The sequence below is a fragment of the Panulirus ornatus genome, chromosome 69, assembly GCF_036320965.1.
Source record: "Panulirus ornatus isolate Po-2019 chromosome 69, ASM3632096v1, whole genome shotgun sequence".
NCBI classification, from domain to species: domain Eukaryota; kingdom Metazoa; phylum Arthropoda; class Malacostraca; order Decapoda; family Palinuridae; genus Panulirus; species Panulirus ornatus.
In genome coordinates, this window is record NC_092292.1 from 16,428,079 (window position 1) to 16,448,314 (window position 20,236).

The following is a 20,236-nucleotide window of genomic DNA, read 5'->3' on the forward strand; positions in this document are numbered from 1 at the left end:
AAGCGAAGTCCCTGAATATGAAAGTTTATAAGAGCAATTATCATAACACGAAACCACAGTATACTAATTAACCTTTCTTGTCTTAAGTACCTCCTCTCTCCCTCCCTCCCTCTCAGCTAATGAACTCCAAAATAATCACATGAACTATTAATTGCCAGGGGGGGTGGGGGTGGGAGCTGTGCAATTTGCATATACCTGAGAATTACTTTTCAGGTACATGTTCTTTGTGTAAGAATGGCTTCGAGCAAGTGTGTGTGTGTGTGTGTGTGTGTGTGTGTGTGTGTGTGTGTGTGTGTGTGTGATTATCTATTTCAGCTGAGCGGGGAAAGAATTCTATTGTTGTCTTGTTTCCACGTCTCCTTGTTCACATGACTCATGTGTTCATTCCTATGTTCACACAGCCATACACACCAACGTAAGTCAGGTGCCCAATTATTGACCAACCCTGAGGGAAGGACGAACACCAGGGTCGGCCGTGGGCCAACTGCCGCGCCCATGAATCGAACCCCGTGCGTGACTCATGGTCAGTAACGCTAACCGCAACACCACGAAGCGGTTAGCGTTAAGTAACATGGCGCTAACTGTCTTATACAAGCCCTGGCTAACTAGTCCTAACCAATTCGACCCCGTCCTGTCCAAACCAACCAATTATAACCACTCAAACCTTGCTCTGTAGCTCCGACTCATGCCAACAACGTCCCAAGCAAGCTAACTTTTCCCGCCTTACCCATATCAACTAATATGATATAAATCCGACAGTCTCTTACCAATCGAAAATTCCACTCCCCATACCAACCAAATTCCAGTCAATCCAGTCCTAGACAGGCTTACCTAACGCGATGGAAGCTCACAATCATAAGTAGATATCAGTTACTTAAAAGCTTGATACTTATACACCATTCTACTTAAATGTGGGACAAAAGAAAGGCTTAGATATATAACAAGATGTGAAACTATGACGAGAATCACCAGACGCTGAGAGAGAGAGATATATACACAATCTGTAGTTCAGAATCTTATCAACAGATGGCGTCTACGTTTGGACTTTTGCAACATATTGTAACACAACCAGACCTGAACTTCGTCATTCCTTCTCTTACGTAAACTAATTTTATCAAGATATCTGTCAATATGGAGCCGCTTACACTGAACGTGTGGTCGCAAGAGACATCAGGCTTCTCATATGAATTCAAAGCCAGTTAACTAGGTCAGAAGGATCATACGATCCTTATAGCCTCTAGTTATATATCCGGATAATGACACAGTGACCCCTTACATGCTGCCATGACCTATAGAAAACGTATCTCGTAATTTTCTTTAGGACGTGAGGTCAATGCATAATGTCTCGCAATACAAGAATGATCAAACACTATATCTTCAGGAGAAAGACATTTTTATCAGAATCTGTTCTCTTTTCTTTTTTTCAAATTCGAGGTTTGTAAAGACGGGGCAAATTACTCCTCTCAAATGCTTATACATCTATGCCATAACACTCATGGCTGTGCGAAAGTCAGGTATAGGTTTCCAGTGTGACAATGAACGTCACATGTACGCCAAGCAACGTTACAAGTACGCCAAGCAACGTCACAAATACGCCAAGCAACATCACAAACACGTCAAGCACAGTGTTGCACTATACCCCTCAGGACAGACAGCACTAATAGAATAATACCACATCAAAATCACAAGCTGCAAACTTAGTCAAGGTATGTTCAGTCAGTCCCTCCCTCCGCTACCACACTGTCTCAGTCAGTCAGTCCCTCCGCTACCACACTGTCCTTACCTCTAAGTATCATCCTCTTACCCCAGACATAAACCTCGAGCAATGATCTCATACTAATGGTATGAAGAAGACTAACTCTAATGTCACGAGTCACGTTTACGCAAATGAGACACTTCTTGCTCTTTCACTCTTTAAATACTCTGTAAATGAAGAGTGAATAAGTTTTATTCACTCATAAGTGTGCAGTTTCATTCACTCATAAGTACGTAGTTGACGCGACAGTGAAGAGTAGTCTTGTGGTGTTGTGCGATTAACAAATGGTCACAACGAAAGAGATTTACGTCCCTCCGCATTAAATATGCGAGGTTCATATCCCTCAGCTGACTGCGGAAGTCTCCCACCCAACGCTGGAGACTTGTCATGTCTGCAACACGAGTCAATAAGAGAATTGGACCGGCTATAATAAGATAAGCTCGTGATAGTTTAACGTTTAAAGGATCGATCACTCCATCTCCTCCTGCTTGAACGTCTTAGACTGAGCAATCAAAGGAGGATCTGAATCTTATTACAGGTTCGAGTAAGACTCGATTTCTTCTACATCCATCTATGATGAGTCCTTTTCACCGACGTGGTCAATAGCCGCAATGTGTCAACGTGGCTCATCATCCTCGGTTGACTGTCACGATCCTATGACACCAGTGACTGGACAGGGAAATAAGAGGATCAAGTCCTGCTCACAGCTCAGAATCAGGGAATCATCGCTGTAATAAAGAATTCTATCTTTTTAGACGGTTGGGTCGCTTATGCTCAGAGTGTAGAGTCCGGGGACCACTTTCTGCCAGAGTGAGGATTTTCAAGAAAACTATAAACTATAAAGTTTGGCATTTATGGGATCATTTACTCAAAGTTTTACCATTACTGAACTGCCAAATAACCCATTAGAATGTATCTGTTATGTACCATTGCAAAGTATATAACATAGTTTACATTACAAAGGTATTATTACTGTCATTTCTAAGTTAGCTTTACGGTTTCAAATTCGTTATCTAAGATGGATTGTCTAAGTCTTCGTTTTTTTTATATATTATCCCTGCATCTCATTTTCTGATCTATACGATTCTTCCTTTCACCCTTACCACCCAATTTGACCCTTGATGGGGGGGGGGGGACACCTGGGACTAACAACAACATGGAAATGGATAGAACTAGTGAGACGGATGTGAGAGCCAGGCCACACCTGGCTTTCCAGAGGGCACTGGAAAGTCACAGTTCACTGCAGACACTGAGAAACGCTGCTCAGTCTATCGTCTGTTACCGTCTCTCTCTCTCTCTCTCTCTCTCTCTCTCTCTCTCTTTTAACATATCTTGAAAAGGATGATTCGCGTGGTCACCCAAACCCTCAGTACGATGTGTTGGGTGAACATCTACTGGCGTTGCCTAGGTCAGGTGGCTCAAGTGAAGTGGGGTGGTGGTGTGTACCACATCGCCTCGAGGATTAAAGGTTGGATGAGGTTGATGCTACGGGAGGAGGAGTGGTGGTGAATGCTGGGGAAGAATTAGGCGAATGACTTTGGAGGTAAGTCGTGGCAAAAAGTTCGTGTCATACGAGAGCGAGTTCGATGTGGTCTTTTGATCTTCCCTCCCACCGAAGACGTACTCGGAGGACCCAGGTGCTGGATTGTGTGTGTGTGTGTGTGTGTCTTTTTTTTACTCATGCTTTCAGGTAATGGCCCTTGGGTCATGGTCACCCGCCGGCGAAGGGGAGGCTACTTGGATATGTCCGCGCCTCAGGAGAGACAGGGTGCATAAGAAAACCTGAATATATTATAGGAGAGAAACCACTGGTTATTTCTGGCTCGTCCTCGCTTCCCATCCTCTGGTTAAAGATAATTCTTAAAGATTTTGAGTGGCAGGTCTGCGAAAAGGCTGGCAAGCTCGTAAACATGAACCTATAATATCTATGTCATTATTGAGTCATGAATATACTTCATCTGCGACACGTAAACCATCCCAATATACGTCATTAAGATTAGCTGAAATGAGTCTCATATCATCCACCTAAATCTTGCAACATAAGAAAAAATCTACGAAATGAAATCGTATTTTTGTTTCCTTCTTATCAGCCATACGTATGTAAAGTTGACGTACTCAACCGTGCAGTAAAAGTGATTGAAAACTTCCACCTGAATCAGGAATGTATTGGAACAAATCCATCGTCGACCCCACCACCAGGAGCCAACCATCTCTCCAGCAACGCCCGTCCACGACACTAAACCAAAAAGGATCAGAATCTGTTTAGCATGAAATCAGAACCTTCGAAACAACCAGTGTGCTTGATGTCCTCGAACCGGCTATACTCAGTCAGTGATCCCTTAGCACTTACTGTGTGATTACACACACACACACACACACACACAATACACTGGCTGACCAGTGGCTGTCTCTTAACCTGAGTAGGGCGCCCGAGGCAGCCTCACGACCCTCCAGGGTTCGAATCCAACCCTCGCGGTATACATATGCAGCTGACTGTTCTCTGCTGCCATTACGCAGACCTTTTACAGCCATGGCGTTGTGTCATGTCAGATCTATTTACGGACCAATGAGCTTTGTGGACGGATGCGGGGGAAAATAATGCTATGTGTGGCGATCTGTGAATGACCCCTGCGCTTCCCTTTTAGAATCTTTTTTTCTTTTTTTCTCCTGGGATGACTAAGGACGTCATACCCTAGGCATCAGTTAACATAAAACCGTGAAAGCAAATCTCGTTTCCTTCGCTGTAACTACTTAAATCATAGCTGCAACTACTTAAATCATAGCTGTAACTATTTAATTATAGCTGCAACTACTTAAATTATAGCTGCAACTACTTAAAAATTATAGCAATCACGAGTAAACCAAGGAGACCAGCTGCCGGAGGATGTATTCTGTTATTTTCAAACTCTCATCAGTGTTAGCGACTGCAAGCAACGATGGGAAGTTGTTCGTCCTAGGGTCAAAAAGTCCCACTGTGCCCATGTTCCAATGATCGAGGAATCAACCATGAAGTGGCAAGGTCTCGTACGAGGCATCCAACCTGCCGTAACTAACACGAACAACTGCCTGGCCGACCAGCCACGTACACAGCGGCCAGCAGCCTGCAACCCCTGGCCGGCCAGCCACGTACACAGCGGCCAGCAGCCTGCAACCTCTGGCCGACCAGCCACGTACACAGTGGCCAGCAGCCTGCAACCCCTGGACGGCCAGCAGCCTGCAACCCTTGGCCGACCAGCCACGTACACAGTGGCCAGCAGCCTGCAACTCCTGGCCGGCCAGCCACGTACACAGCGGCCAGCGAGAGTGATATAATTTACTGCCAGTCTGGTCGTTTTGACTCGCTTGGTCGTGGGGTTGAGTGTCCTGATGCGGGGTTGCCGCCACATCTGGTCGGCCGTGGTCCCGACGCCACTCCGTCTCCAACGAACCGAACACCGTCGCAAACTATCGCAATTATCATCTAAATCCCTCCAGTTCCCTCGTGATCATCCGTTATGCTAGCTACAGATAACGTAATCATGAAAGAGCCGTTTCAAATAGCTATGAGACGACGGATGAAGGGGATAACGTAGGATTAATAGCCGAAATATTCGCTGTGTGGTATCGCTACGTTGCTAGCACCGAGGCAGCCTCGCAAGGTCGTTTCCCACACACTGGCTGGGAAGCGATGAACGTGGCAGCGTCGCATAACAGCCCCAGGGAACATGTTGTGGCGATCCTTTTTAAAAACAAAAACAAAAACAAAAAGTCTTTTTCCTGAATAATATTCATAATCACGACGGTTGGCGACGAATCCGAAGATTCGAAAACTCTCGAATCTCATCACCAAGGATCGGGGTCTTGTGGTCATTTGCATATAAAAACACAGAGAAGCAGCTTACCGCCTAAGCAAAGCGCCTTAGTTGTATGCGTCACTCAAAAAAAGATACTTTTTACATCACACGAGTAAAATACATTAAGCCACAATCTGCATAAAATACATTAACATTAACTAATAGTCAAAAACAAACTTTGTATATTGTTAATTACGAAGACCTTACCAAATTGACTTGAATAACGACAACAAATACAACTTGTTAATGAACTTTTCAATAGATTTCAGTCGACAGAGCTATAACATTTGGACAGAACATGAGCCCAAGGAAATATATAATCTGACTCCTCACAAAAATACAGATTAACAAGAGAACAAAAAGAACAGCACGACTTACGATCCCGTCACGAGTCGTATGTTATCCGTTGGTCGCAACCCACGACGTCCAAGGCGTACGACCACACTGTGATCTCGCGTGCCAGCTGGTCGTGCATTCCAAGCCTGAAACGAGGCGGGAAATTAGAAAGAAAAAAAAGAGTAAGACTCGATAATCTTGATGACTTAAATGAAGATGTTAGGTTTGTGGAGACGGGAGAGCAGGCAAGTGAGAGAGGCTTTGTGGAGATGGGAGAGCAGGCAAGCGAGTGAGAGGTTTTGTGGAGATGGAAGAGCTGGCAAGCGAGTGAGAGAGGCTTTGGGTTGAGAGATATAAGGTAGCTTGTGGGAGAGGCGAAAGCTTTGGCACAAGTACATGGATAAGTGGAGGAGGAGATAATACAGGTGGGAAAGAAACAGTAAAGACACGTAATTCTACTACACACAAGAGCTCGACTCTCTTAAAAAGTGTAACCTAACTTGAAAGTGATTCTCATATGATTGTGAAATTACTCTGAATGCCATGACTGATATTACATTGTATCTATGTCAATATCAGTGAGGAAAACTATAAGGAATTCCTATGGATAATGACTACAAAGGACTGGTCTGAGAAAGGGGTAAGGGGTCATTGACCTAACCTTAATCTAGGGGACAGGTCAATTGCCATGCAACTTTACGTGCAAAGTGCTTTACATCTTGTATCCAACTCGCTATACGTCTTGTATGTGTTTTACAACTTATATAGCAAATGCTATACACCTTGCATATCAAGTGGTATATACCTTCCACATTAAGTGCTATACACTTTGTGTATTGAATGTCACATACCTTCTATATCATCTGCTATACAACTTAAAAAAAAAACCGCATTTTTTAGTGAGGGTTGTCCTCAAGTTCGAGTCGCGCCATAGGCCTGAGGAATAGAGGAACCAGCAGAAACAGCTTGGGTAGCAGCAGACGGTAACAGATAATCGCAACAGAGAGAAAATGTAGGCGATGAAACCACAAGACTAACAGTGCAGCAGAAACGTAGCAAAAATATTAAGATAAATAGAAAAGCGTCATCATTGCCAGCAACAGCAGCAGGTACAGCAGGAATAGCTGCACCAGCAGCAGGAGTAGTAGTAGTAATAGGTCAAGGGCACCACAACCTTGGGCTTCAAGGGCATCCAGCCCTTGGGCTTCAAGTAGGAAGTGCTTGAAGGGAGAAGGAAGTGCGTGCAAGCAGACGTCAGGATAAGAACATGAGTAACGACCCATTCTATCTTGTTTACCAGCTGACGTCAGGTAGGGGACCCAAGGTGAGTGAAGAGGAGAGCTTTGGGGGGGGGAGGGAGAGAGAGAGAGAGAGAGAGAGAGAGAGAGAGAGAGAGAGAGAGAGAGAGAGAGAGGGGGGGGGTATCATGAAGCAGGTGGTGAGTGCAAGATGGTCCTGCCCCCTTGGGTGAGAGAGGGGGTTCCTGGTGGTGACAGATGGCAGACGACATGGACCGTGAAAATTGCCACCCGTCCCTAAGATAACAGGGGATGATGGAGATAATGGTGGGGATGGAGTTATCTTAATGATGATGTGGTAGTGGTGATGGAGATAGAGTGGGGATAATGATACAACAGCCCATGAAGGTGGTGTACATGGCACGGGCGAAGATGAGGGACGGCAGAACAATGAGATGGAACACTGTGACAGACGTCCTTCTAGATATGGCAAGTAACACCTCAGAGAAGACAAGTGATCCAAGTGGCAGCCAAGAACTCGAGCGTTTAAAGGAAATATGTGTGTGTGTGTGTGTGTGTGTGTGTGTGTGTGTGTGTGAGTGTGTGTGTGTAACGAAAGGTCAGTTTTAAAGTAAAAATATCAGTTTCTACTCCACATGTTTGGATATTCTTGCTCCTGTTTTCATAAATACCTGAATAATGGTAATTCAGTTCTTGTATCTCCAAAATCTTTGTAACGTTAATAAATACATGATCTAAGGATATTTACTGTAGTTTGTTTACCTAAGGACAAATACTATCAACAACCTTCAACTCCTTCAGCAAGGAACATGTGTCCGTGTTTACTCTCTGAGGTCGCTTACACCACCAGACATGACTTGGACAGAAAACGGGAAGGCTTACAACGTCATCAAAGCCTTATTAAGCAAGTCCCTCGATGCTTATCAGTCAGGCGATCTTGTTCTGTACCTCTGGTGAGGCAATAGTTGCACGGGAGGGAGATCCCATCTTAAGCCTGGGGTCACTTCTAACTTAAAGGAAGCTAAAGGAGCTAATTTTAGCCACTCTTCGTTGTCTGTACTGGATTGTAGCACGCATATTTCGACTACATCATCAGAGAGACAGAGAGTTATACTTTCGCAATCACTGTGGACGTGTGTGCTACATCCATCATATGGCTTTCCAGACATCCTAAATTTCAACCAGTGATTCTAATCTAATCCAATTTCCAGCCAGTTAAAAAAAAATAGCCATATTTCATACCAAGATACGGGATATATGAATATTCATCATGTCATTATGTTGTTAGGTTAGTGCTAACTCGCTTTGTAAACGAAAGAAGAATGCTTTGCTATTGAATGAGAGCTTTCCCTCATCAATACCCATCACCAGGACTTGGCACACATCACCGAAAACCAACAGCTAAACATGGAAACGATAACAATAAAAAGGCATCTGGCTTATTTGACCACGAATCTATCTACGTCAGAGGAAAATGGAAGACAAAGGTCTGCGTTATCCAGTCCTACCAGTTAATAACGGTTCCATGACTAGTTGTGTCCGGGAGAGCGAGCCGTCTGTAATACTACGTCCCTGTATCTCCCTCTCTCTCTCTTCTCGTGTTGTGGCGTCCCTCAGGGAACACAGCTGGGTCCCGCTCGTTTTCCTGGTCTTGATTGATAGTGGCGTCCACCCCACTGGAGATAGATACCGTACCTGGAATGACATTAATGAATCGTTACTCATTCGAGGACTACGTTGGGGGGGAGGGGGGGGACATCGTAGATAAAGATCATATCAACATCGTCAACAACAGACGAAAATGTTATGTCAACACGACGCGGTACCAAAGTTTTTTTTTTTTTAAGACGTTTACGTCAATGTTGAGATCTACTAAAGCATTGAAAACGTCTCTTTACACGAAACATTAAGAATATTTCGTTCTTTTGAGAAACTTCGTCCCCTTCGTCACGTCACAGAATGCTCTCTGGCGGCAGTGTGTGTGTGTGTGTGTGCGTGTTTGTGTGTGTAACGAAAGAAGTAAGTCTTTGCGTGAAAATGTGTAATAGTAATGTACCATTACACAGGATCTTTAGGGCTAAAGTGACATTCAATAACAATCTACATACAGTACAAACTCATCCACAGTAAACCCATCTATCGTGTGATAATAGATAGCCTTTAAACACTCCTAACATAATTCAATCGTCAACTCCCTCTATGAAATGAACCAAAACAATCTGAAATACGTAAATCGTCTGTGAACGTTAAAGTATATACGAAAACATGACTTTTACTAATTTCGAAAATACCTGTAAAGAATCACGAGGAAATTCATAGGTTCTACAAGGCGACGTTGTAGCTGTAGGACAAAATCTACTCCTTGAGGAGCGAATACCCTCCTCCTCCTCTGACCTCCCGGGTTGCACTGACTAATAAAGCACACAGCGCTGACCTGGACCACTGGTGGGCTGGGCTGTGAGTAGCGAACGATGCTTAAGTATAGCGAACCTGCCAGAATGTATTCAACCGGGAGGTTTTTAACACCAAACATAAATGAATTCCAACCTTACCAACCTAGATGGGCAGCAGGTGTTTGACACTATCATATTCATATGTAAATATACAGCTCGTTGGGGACCTAGTAGAGCTAACCGCCATAAAGACAGTCATTAGGTGGCTGGGTGTCCTGAGCTGCAGCGAACGTTCTCCTGGCGTTCAAGAAATAGCAACAAACTTTTCAACTGTGAGTTGTGTTAACTTGTGGATTACATGATTGCTCTGTCGAGGTCCTCTAGTTGTTCCCTCCTACCCCCACCCTCTCTCTCTCTCTCTCTCTCTCTCTCTCTCTCTCTCTCTCTCTCTCTCTCTCTCTCAGTGCTGGTTCTGCCTCATGACATACCCGTAAGTATGTACACACACACACACTCAGTGTAGATAAGACCTTACCTGTATGATGCCTCTTCAAAGCGTAGAAGTACCCAGCCCCCACCTTGATCTTAAGTTCTTTTGTGATAGATCAACTACTCCCCATCATGACGTCACGATCATATAATTCCTCAACGGTGCAATTCTTAGCCGAATGGCTGCCTGAACTCGTCTTTTACTTTACTTTTGACACACACTACTTCTCTTTCCACTCACCCCTTCCAGATCACACAAGTACGTGGGTAATGGTAAGGGAATCTAGAGCACCGTGTCTCACACTATACCTCTCCAGGTACTGAATACTTGGACAGTTCAGTCACCTGGGCTATCCAGAACCTCATGACCTTTATGGATTGTCTCCATCTTATCCTTCGTTCATTGCAGGTCTCTGAAAAATGACAGTAATTTTATTATGATTTAAGTTCTCGAGACGATGACCACCGAAAGCAATCCAATTTTGGCGAACAAATTGGAGCCACAGTGTTACGAGAGAAGAAAGAAAAAAAAGAGGTGGGGACATAATCATCGTTGAATGAGGTTGTTGCACTGGTCTCATGACCTGAGGAACTCCAGGTGAGGGACATGACGCCTTTACCAGCGTCTGACATGGTCCTCACCCACCCCGCCTCCTGCACCACCCTACAAGGCTTGAGGCTCTCCCACCTGCGCTATCAACCCCTTCCCTTTCACCTGTAAATAATCAACTGAAGACTTTGGATCACCTCCCTCGTTGGTGAGTTGGATACACTTGTCTTCGCCTTGTTTCTCATCCCGGCGATGACTGCCTGTCTCTCACAACCCCACTGTTCTGGCGTGATATAAGAGCGTTGTGGTGTAGCATTATCTGTGGCCGGTGACCACTGCCTTCACCAGTTCGGTTGGCTCACTAAAGTCCACTTGAGATGTCCTCTTGTGGTCGGCCGGGATGGCTTCTGGCGTGACCTAGGGCAGGACGGGGTCACTCGAGGTTGTCTCCTCTCTTGAACTAGTCCAGCAAGATCCCGTAGGAGGTTTATTCAGTGGAGGATGATAATGTTTACACCCTAATTTACTCTATTTCTAACGGTGTTTAGAACAACAAATGGCCTTTGCGTGTGCGGAACTAGGGATAATGGCTGGTTCTTTTCATGTATGTCTTAGCCTTCGTTCTGTTAAGGCTGATAAAGACCCAGGTTCAGTTTTTCTGTCGAATATGGGTGCGTACAGGGTGAGTGGGTGAATCTACACCCACATCCACACACACACACACACACACACACACACACACACACACACGCACTCGGGAGACAGGAACATCATCTCCCAGCAGAACCCGTCCATCTGGCCGGTAGTTATTACACGTAGTGGACGACAGAGTTGAGGGACGGAGGAATGTTGGGTGCTGGAGGCTGCAGGAGGGGGGGAAAAAAATGAGGGAAAAAACACCCCGAAGTTCATCAGCAAAAACAAGAGCAACTGGTGTCGACAGACGGCGACAACAGCAACAGCAACGGTAGCAGCAACGGCAACAGCAGCAACAACAGCCAGCCGAGGCTTGAGTGTAGGAAGTCAACAGGTGTCAGCAGCAGCAGCAGCGAACAAGCACTATCAGTAACAAGACAGTTCTGAGCGTCCGGAAGTCACAAGGTTCGTTAACCAATGTGTGGCATTCGGCTTCCCCACCACTCTCGCCCCTGACCTTGGTGTCCTTGCAAGGACACGCCTCAGGGGCAAGGTGTACGTGGCAAAAAAAAACACAGTAGAATGTGTGGCTGCCAAGCACCACTACCGGTAGAAGAGCAGCGATCTCCACTGAGTGTAGTCAGCAGAGTTTGGGTAGCAGACTGTGGTCAGCAGATCTTGACCCGTCCAGCAGACTAAGATCAACAGCTTTCACTATGCAGACGTCTATGGCTAGTGTCTGACCACAAATTGGGAAGTGAAAAAGCTTCCGCGTAAGACTGAAAATGCATCACTACGAGGCGGCTCACGGCATCACAGGAGGAGTCCAGAGATCTTTGACAGTGTCCAGTGCACTTCATATGGGTAACCAGCTACGCACGTTAGCAAATCAGGACCTTCGTAGAACTGTACAATTGTAGAGAACTTCTTCCTCTTCTGAAGACAATCTTCACCATTGACATGAGTCATTGGAGACGTGCTGGGATGAGTACCAAAAAGTTGTGTGGAGGGATGAGTCTCATGAGTCCTGTGGTGGCACGTAAGTCTCAGAGGAATCCTGCAGTGTTTTTTTTAAGTCTCCGAGGAGTACTGTGGTAGCCAGCAAGTCTCCAAGATGTTGCGTGGTGTCCCCTGGGGCATCCTCTTGCGTCTATATATATCCGCAGCACTCTGTGGTAGATCGGGTGGTGATGGTGGGGAAAGGGCGGGGTCGGCTGGCGTAAATGAACCCGATCTAGGCAGTCATGAGAGAGGGTTCCTCCGCTGAAGGCCTTCTACAGGAGAGGTCCTGCACGTGGCCATTTGTAATGAGTCCCAGGGTTGCCTCTTCCTACACAAGATGTGGCTGTAGGATCTGGCAGAAGCGCCTAGAGATCCCTCATACCAACGGGTTATGATGAGGAGCAAGCGTGCAAAAGGACGTTATCTCTTGTCCAACGGGACTCAGATGAGGACCCCTGTGATTATACACGCTTAACGCGTCATGTCATTGGGTTCATCTGATAACGTTATGAGAGTATGGAGATAAAAAGCAACCCATTGCGGTCCCACGTACTTGGGTCATCGACCTGGACTACTGGCTGGGGCCTCGTGGGAACTGATAGCGCTGGAAGAGTGAGAATGAGAGAGGTCGGACCAGGTTTTTAGATCATGGCTCCAGCCTCCTTACTCTCAGGTGGCCACTCTCTCTCTCTCTTTCTCCATCATGCTGCTCACTAGACCTTCTGTGCTCTCCCTCTCTTACCTGGGAGCGTACAGTACCTCTTCCTCGTTCTTGCTTTACTGTCGTGTCTCCTGTAGTGGTGGGTGGGGAGGAGGCTTCTGCTATACTATCCTGGCTCTTATAGTGGTGGGTGGGGAGGTGCCTTCTGCTTCACTATCCTGGCTCTTTTAGTGGTGGGCGGGGAGGAGGCTTCTGCTTCACTATCCTGGCTCTTATAGTGGTGGGTGGGGAGGAGTTTTCTGCTTCACTATCCTGGCTCTTATGGTGGTGGGTGGGGAAGAGCCTTCTGCTTCACTATCCTGGCTCTTAGAAGCTCTTGGAATGCCAGCTGGCTAGTGTCTCTGGTTCATTCTGGAGGAGCTGTCTCTGGCAAGAGATGGCTGAAGCTCTTTCGCAAAGTGATGATAAGCATGCATCACCCTGTTGTGAATGCAGTTTCCTCTTCTCTTGAATATAAACTCCTCGAAATCTGAAATCTGAATCTGGTCCTGTGACTCCATGGTATCTAGCTATTCATCAATCACAACCGGTGCCGGGGTTGTAAGTACCAAAAGACACCGACACAAGCAAATGTCAGGGTTGTTAATACCATTGGCACCGATACAACCAGTGCCAAAGGTTGCTGATACCAAAAAACACTCATACAACCAGTGCTAAAGGTTGTTAATACCAAAGACACTCATACAACCAGTGCTAAAGGTTGTTAATACAAAGGAATCTGATACAACCAAATACCACAGTTGTTAATAGTCAATGAAGCATAATTATATCATAAAATCTCATGGCATTCTTCCTGCATCAAGCTGACACTTTGATTACTCCTGATTTTACTCACTTTAATTCTACCCAGAGAACCACCACTCCATCTACTTATGTTTATCATAATCTCTTTCTCCTTCCCATTATCTTGTGTCGCTTTGTGAACCAAGACAGTCATTTTCTTCCCCCTCTCGCCGCTTCTTTTAGATCAACTTCCTTTGTTAAACAATGTTTGCTGAATTCGCATGAACTAATTTCATCCTATGGGAATGGGATGAATGAATAATACCTACAAATACAGTACTTTGTATCATTCGTATTTTCTACATCTGCGACGCCAAGCTAGGTTTGTGACTATGAATCTAAGATAAACGTATCTCTTACTAGATCTATGGACGATATATATATCTATGATTTAAGGAAAAGGCTTCAATAAATGCAAATTTTTATGTCTTCAATATCACCAGGCTGGTTTGACTTGTAATGCTATCATGGATTTCTTTAATATATCTCTTGTCTCATGAATAATCCACACAATGATCAGGCAATGTTCTTATAGAATCAGTTCCTCTTGAAGACTGTTAGAGAATTGTACGGAATCGGACGTTTAATGTTCTTTATCAATGATGATTTTGTTGCCTCCTACAGCGTGTTGGTGCTGCTGACGGAGGCCAGGCCGGCAATGCGAGAGCGGCGGCAACTCTCAGGAGCGCTGGAGGTGAGCAGGTGTTCTTACGTCACGTCCCGCCTCACATTCCAAGATAAAGTCTTCCACTGGAGCACCAAACTGAGCATCTCATCTTCGCCTGTAGCTAAGGCTGCTTGCTAGTGCCCTTCCGCTTTGTTAATGATCTCTCGGGGATAAAGTGGTCATACTTTCGTCATTACGAAGGTGAAAAAGGCAGCAGAAGGGTTTCATTGTGGGTCAGGGGTCACAGTCTAAAGTAGTTTTACAAGAATTATACCTTGAGATAGGCTTGAATTTACCTATGTAATTGGTGGTTAAGTCTTGCGCGTAATGATGTGGTTGATGCAAAATGTTAGATGTAATTCGACTGTTGATGACTATGCACTGCATTCAATTATGCCGTTGACGTATGTTTTGCATATCTGATCATCCGGCTCCAGAGAATTCCTTACAAATATAATATACAGCAGGTAAGAAATTATATCTAACTCGCAGCATGGTAATTGCGGGTCTTAAATTTTCCTTTGGAGGAACAGAACTGTGTGGTCAATTTGTGGTATGGTTGGTTATAGTTGAAGTCTCCTGTGCTGTAGGGGAGAAGATACTGCTCCAACCATCCGCTGTGACATGGTGATTAAACCAGTCATGTCGGTGCTCTTGTGCTCGTCTCATGTATACATTAGTGCATAGATTACTTGGCGATGTTAACAAGAGCGTCGCTTATCTCTCTCTCTGGTTTGGTGGGTTTGATAATGATGTTGCCTCTCTCTCTCTCTTTGACTCGGTACCGACATTAATTCTACGAGATGTGGAAGATGGTTTCCAGGGGTCCCTAAAGGGATTGTGTTGGTTCCTCAGCTGTTTATCACTGATAAATCAGTGTCCTCAGTGTCAAAGGATCCGAATGCCTCGCATTATTGATCAAGTAGTTTGAACAGCCAATTAGATTAGTTTCTTCTTGTTCTCTTTCTCTAGGTATGTATCTGTCTTTCAGTCTCTCACAAGGCTGAATAATACGATATATAGACATCCCAAGTCATAGATAGGAGACTTCGGGATTGTTAAAAACATGGTTATCAATAAATTCAATCACATACATTTTCTTGTACACATTTCAAATGAATAGATCATCATTTTGAAGCTTCGCAACATTTTTCTTTCACATCTAAATCCTAGATACTCTTTTCGTTCACTGAATATCCTTCGTATTTACATGTACGTTCCTTCATCTTTATCATAGACTTAGGTCCTTGAACTCACAGGACAATTCATTTGGCATAGGACGTTCTTTTAAGTTTCTTAATATATTCTTTTCTTTGGAGTTGACTTTTCCCCATTTTCTTGTCTCGCTTTAATGATCTTTTGGATTCTCTTCGCAGCGTAAACATGACTTAATGCTAATGCTAGTGACGATGTCCGTCACTATCCATTAATCCCCTGAAATTATCGTGATTATTATGACTGATCCCTAAAGGCTGCGCTATAAAAAGCCTTTGAAATATTCTTCCCAAATGTCCATCATATATTTTCAAACATCATGAGACCAGTATCTATGATATGGGATCAGAACCCTTCAAATTGAGCATTAGATCCTCTATGGAGTAGGCAGGTGATGCTACAGTCTCAGATAAAGGATTGTACTTGGGAAACTATGAAGCAGTTCTAACTCAAAGAAGAATCTGAAAATAGTCAGTACTTATACTACAGTTGAAATATCTACCAAAAGAATACCTACGTATTGGAGAAGCAATATTCGATCTCATTTTTATATTCTAATCGTTCAAATAGAAACAGAACCATGGTTATATATTCTCTTATCAGAAATAACACAATTTACTTTCATCAAAACCATTTTAACAAGTGATGTTACAAACAGTCAGTCTTTCCCAATGGTACAGGGATCATTTGGATCCCTTATCCTTGACCTATACTTATGCCAAGCCACCACGCCACGTCACCTCTGACACACACACACACACACCACCACCCTCTCCAGTGAAAGGTTTACAACAAGGTCCTGTCCACTGGCCTGCGATTGCTGGACAGTTTCGAAGATTGACGACTCGTAATCTACGCTAAACAAGATGCAGGAATACCTTATCACTTCTTAGAAAAGTGAAATCTTTTAACGTTCTCTCACTCTTTTAACCTAAAACTAGTGTTTCTGAGATGAAAATATCATCTAATGACAAAACTGAAATGATCTCAAAGTACGTTCTGAAGACTCGAATATTTTTGAATGCAAAACCTTGGAGAATATTCCTATATGTAAAGATGTACTTCATCTGTTTCTCTGTGGATATTTTGTGTTTATTATTGTGCCGGTGACGCTGGGTTGTCCCAAGGTGATGCGTAACGTCCAGCAGACGTGACGGGCGTCGCCTGCAATCGCGTCACATTATGATTCGCCGTATCCGGGACACGAGAGAATGACTGGTGACATGTACAAATGGACGTAATTACTGTAGTCACAGTCTTCTCAGTACGAGCTGGTCATGTTTCGTGGCAAAATGTTTTCTATGATACTCCTATATACCTTCTTCTCTCTCTCTCTCTCTCTCTCTCTCTCTCTCTCTCTCTCTCTCTCTCTCTCTCTCTCTCTCTCTCTCTGACTGTCGGTATCTAACTCTTTAACTAAATATCCTTCTATTAATCAATCTATCAGTCTATCCATCTATCTACATATAGACGTAATGGACTACTTAGTCTAATTTTCAAGCATTAGTGTAATAACATCACGAAAAACAGAATTCCTCCTTATCCCTTGACTTCAACAACATTGTCCAGTGCAAGATCCTCATCCCATGACCATCCTAAGCCATCCCATCCCTATCCCTCGCACCTAGCCTGGTCTTGAAGACCCACCTTGCTTAGCTAAAAGGACCCCACTATAATCTCCATCTCTCTCTCTCTCGTGCAGGTGATCCGGCGTCTCGGGGCGAGCCGAGCTGGGGTTCTGAAAGTGAAGCAGGGGAGGAGGAAGGCAGGAGAGTCTCCCATTTACTACATCAAGCTCCCTCCTTCATCGTACTTCTTCACCCACAACATCATCTCGCCAGCGGCGCTCCCAGACCACAAGGTACTGACCCAGTACTCTCCTCCATCAGCGAGAGAGAGAGATGGATAGATTTAGATAATTTTAACTCGACAAATAATACCAATTATGCACTTAATTTTTTTTCTGTATATTATCATTCTTAAGATTTTTTTTACAAGAGGTTACAACCCTTGGGTGTTGATGATGCGAAATAATCAGGCTAAAGGTTAACGCATACCTCCTCATGATGAATTCTGAACAATAATTGAGCAGTAATTAGTGTTATAATTATATAATTCCCCTTCCCCCTCACCCTTCAGGTGAACGTAGACTTCATCAGCAATGGACGACCCAGCAAGGTGTACCACTGGAGTCCTGCCGTGGTCGTACCAAGGGCTGAAGAAAAGCTTTCACCCACGTCCTCACCGACGACCCTGAGGTCTTCTACAACCACGACGCCATACCCTCCACCATGGACTACGACGCCACGATCCCAAACCCCAACCGCGACGCCCCAACCCCAGCCAAGATCACCAGCCAAGACGCTGAAAGACAGCTCCTCGATGAGAACCTTTTTACCCCCGAGGAAGGGCTTCGTGTTCAACGGCCGTCCCTCCGGCGTGTACATCTGGAAGCAGAACTCACCCAACATCTTCGTCAGGCACAGGAGACCTCGAGTCCTCGATTTCTAGGGAGAGGGAGGGAGGCGTGTTCTGATAACGTCGTCTGCGGGCACAGGATGAAGGAGGGAGAGGCTGTACTGCTGCTTTTACATGACCGACCTGGCGTCTGTGTTCATTACGGTCGAGTCTAGGAGGCGATGGGGAGGATGTTTTTGTATGGGGTTATTATGGTGAAACTCTCGTGTCAAGTGGGAAGCGGGTTAGTCGATCTCTCTCTCTCTCTCTCTCTCTCTCTCTCTCTCTCTCTCTCTCTCTCTCTCTCTCTCTCTCTCTCTCTCCCTCATTCGGTCTTCCTTTCTCGGTCTCACTTCCACACGCAATCATCTTTCTCTCCATCCTTATAAAAGTTGTTCTTGTGTACGGGACCGCCATTAGAAGCAAGTCATAAGTGCCACAACTTGTGTCTCTTAAGGTAACTTTCATTTGTTTTATGGCCGCTAATTGCAAGCCATTATGCCATCACGTGACCAAACGCTGGGTGAGGGGGGTTGGTTCAGCAACTTTCTTAATTTGATCCTTTAAGGGTCGGGTCAAAGACCACGTCATAATCATAAACACCGAGGGTCAGACCATAGTATTCTATGGTCGTACCGTCGTGCTCCAGGGTCGTACCGTTGTGCTCATGAGTCGTACCGTCGTGCTCATGAGTCGTACCGTCGTGCTAAATGATTTTTCCCCTAACTTAAACTCCCACATTACATGACTAATTACAGAACTACACCAATGTTTACAAAACTCTTAAACATTCCTTTTGTTATTGTCTCTATTCACCTATCAAAGTCTATATGTAAAGGCTGGTTGGTGGTGATTGTAGGCATTTTAGGCTTACCAAATACATATCATGTCCCCCCTTATCATAAGTCATGTAAAAATGATCAATTTATATGATAGATGGAAACCATAAGATCTGAAATAATTTCTATATAAACTGATATCAAATGTATGGCAAATCTAGATTTATATGTATGGGTCAAAAGGAAGTGTGTATGAAGTTTGATAAGGAGTTCTCATAATTTAGGTAATATTTTCTGTGATACTTGTGTGCTTGACATGAGCGAATATGTATGGATATCTATTATAAAAACCTAATAAAGTACATACGAAATGACTGGGATGATTTCTATACCCAATTGATGAAGGGGATGTAGAAAATTGATGTCATGAGTTCTTATTTCAAGATGAGGAAATCGATGGCACGAGGCAAAAATCAGAGATCCAGATGTATGTAAACAGAGGAAGCGTAGGGAGGGATCCGGAACCCACAGGAAGGTGGACTATTATCTGGGCAAATGATAACATATCTGATGATTTAGATATGAATATGGCCACATTACTTGATCTCTCGATGGAAAAGTGAGGTGAGGCAAGAAAGAGATATAACTCACTCCTAACAACAGAGAACCTCAGTTCTTAACGTCACATGAAGACCTAATCCTCATCTTTAACAGCAACCCATCTTAATCCAACAGCAGAAATAATACGAATTGTCGGCAAAATATGGTGCCAATCTAAGGCCAATGAAATAACAATGAAGTAAAAACGTTTTCAGTGCCACATGATAATCCATGGAATTATTTCCCTTACTATTATCATGAGCCAGAAACAGAGGTATGACATGTAGAATAATGGAACTATTCAATGTAAAACTATTTTTTTTTCATTGCAAATGACATCGTTTGGTTAGAAGATTTCCGTCTCCTTTATATCTCTGAACCTGTCGTGGCTGTTATTAAAAACGCTAAATTTTTATGTTGTATCTGTACGTTGAGCATTTGTGTTGCTATGTGTGATAGTGAATGTGTATCTACATACGTGCATGTGTGTAGAAGATGTACACATATCTACTGAGTAGAAGTGAGTCCCATGCAATAAGGGTATCTAGATTTCTTACTGATATTCAAGAGTAAATGTAAGTAAGAGATATTCTACAGATCGTAAAGATTCTCTCTCTCTCTCTCTCTCTCTCTCTCTCTCTCTCTCTCTCTCTCTCACTCTCTCTCTCTCTCTCTCTCTCTCTCTCTCTCTCTCTTTCTCTCTCTCTCTCTCTCTCTCTCTCTCTCTCTCTCTCTCTCTCTCTCTCTCTCAGACGCTTTG

General features: G+C 44.2%; 1 protein-coding gene across 1 annotated transcript in view; it reads left to right on the forward strand.

The window, feature by feature from the left end:
• LOC139747664 (uncharacterized) overlaps positions 1–19,251 on the forward strand; it is a 41,452-nt gene extending 22,201 nt beyond the window's left edge. The window contains exons 2-4 of the mRNA XM_071660230.1: positions 14,383–14,452; positions 17,343–17,501; positions 17,780–19,251. Of these exons, the coding sequence (XP_071516331.1) occupies positions 14,383–14,452; positions 17,343–17,501; positions 17,780–18,151 (601 nt within the window). The 3' untranslated portion in view covers positions 18,152–19,251. The remainder of the gene's footprint in view (positions 1–14,382; positions 14,453–17,342; positions 17,502–17,779) is intronic.
• The last annotated feature ends 985 nt before the right edge of the window (positions 19,252–20,236 follow it).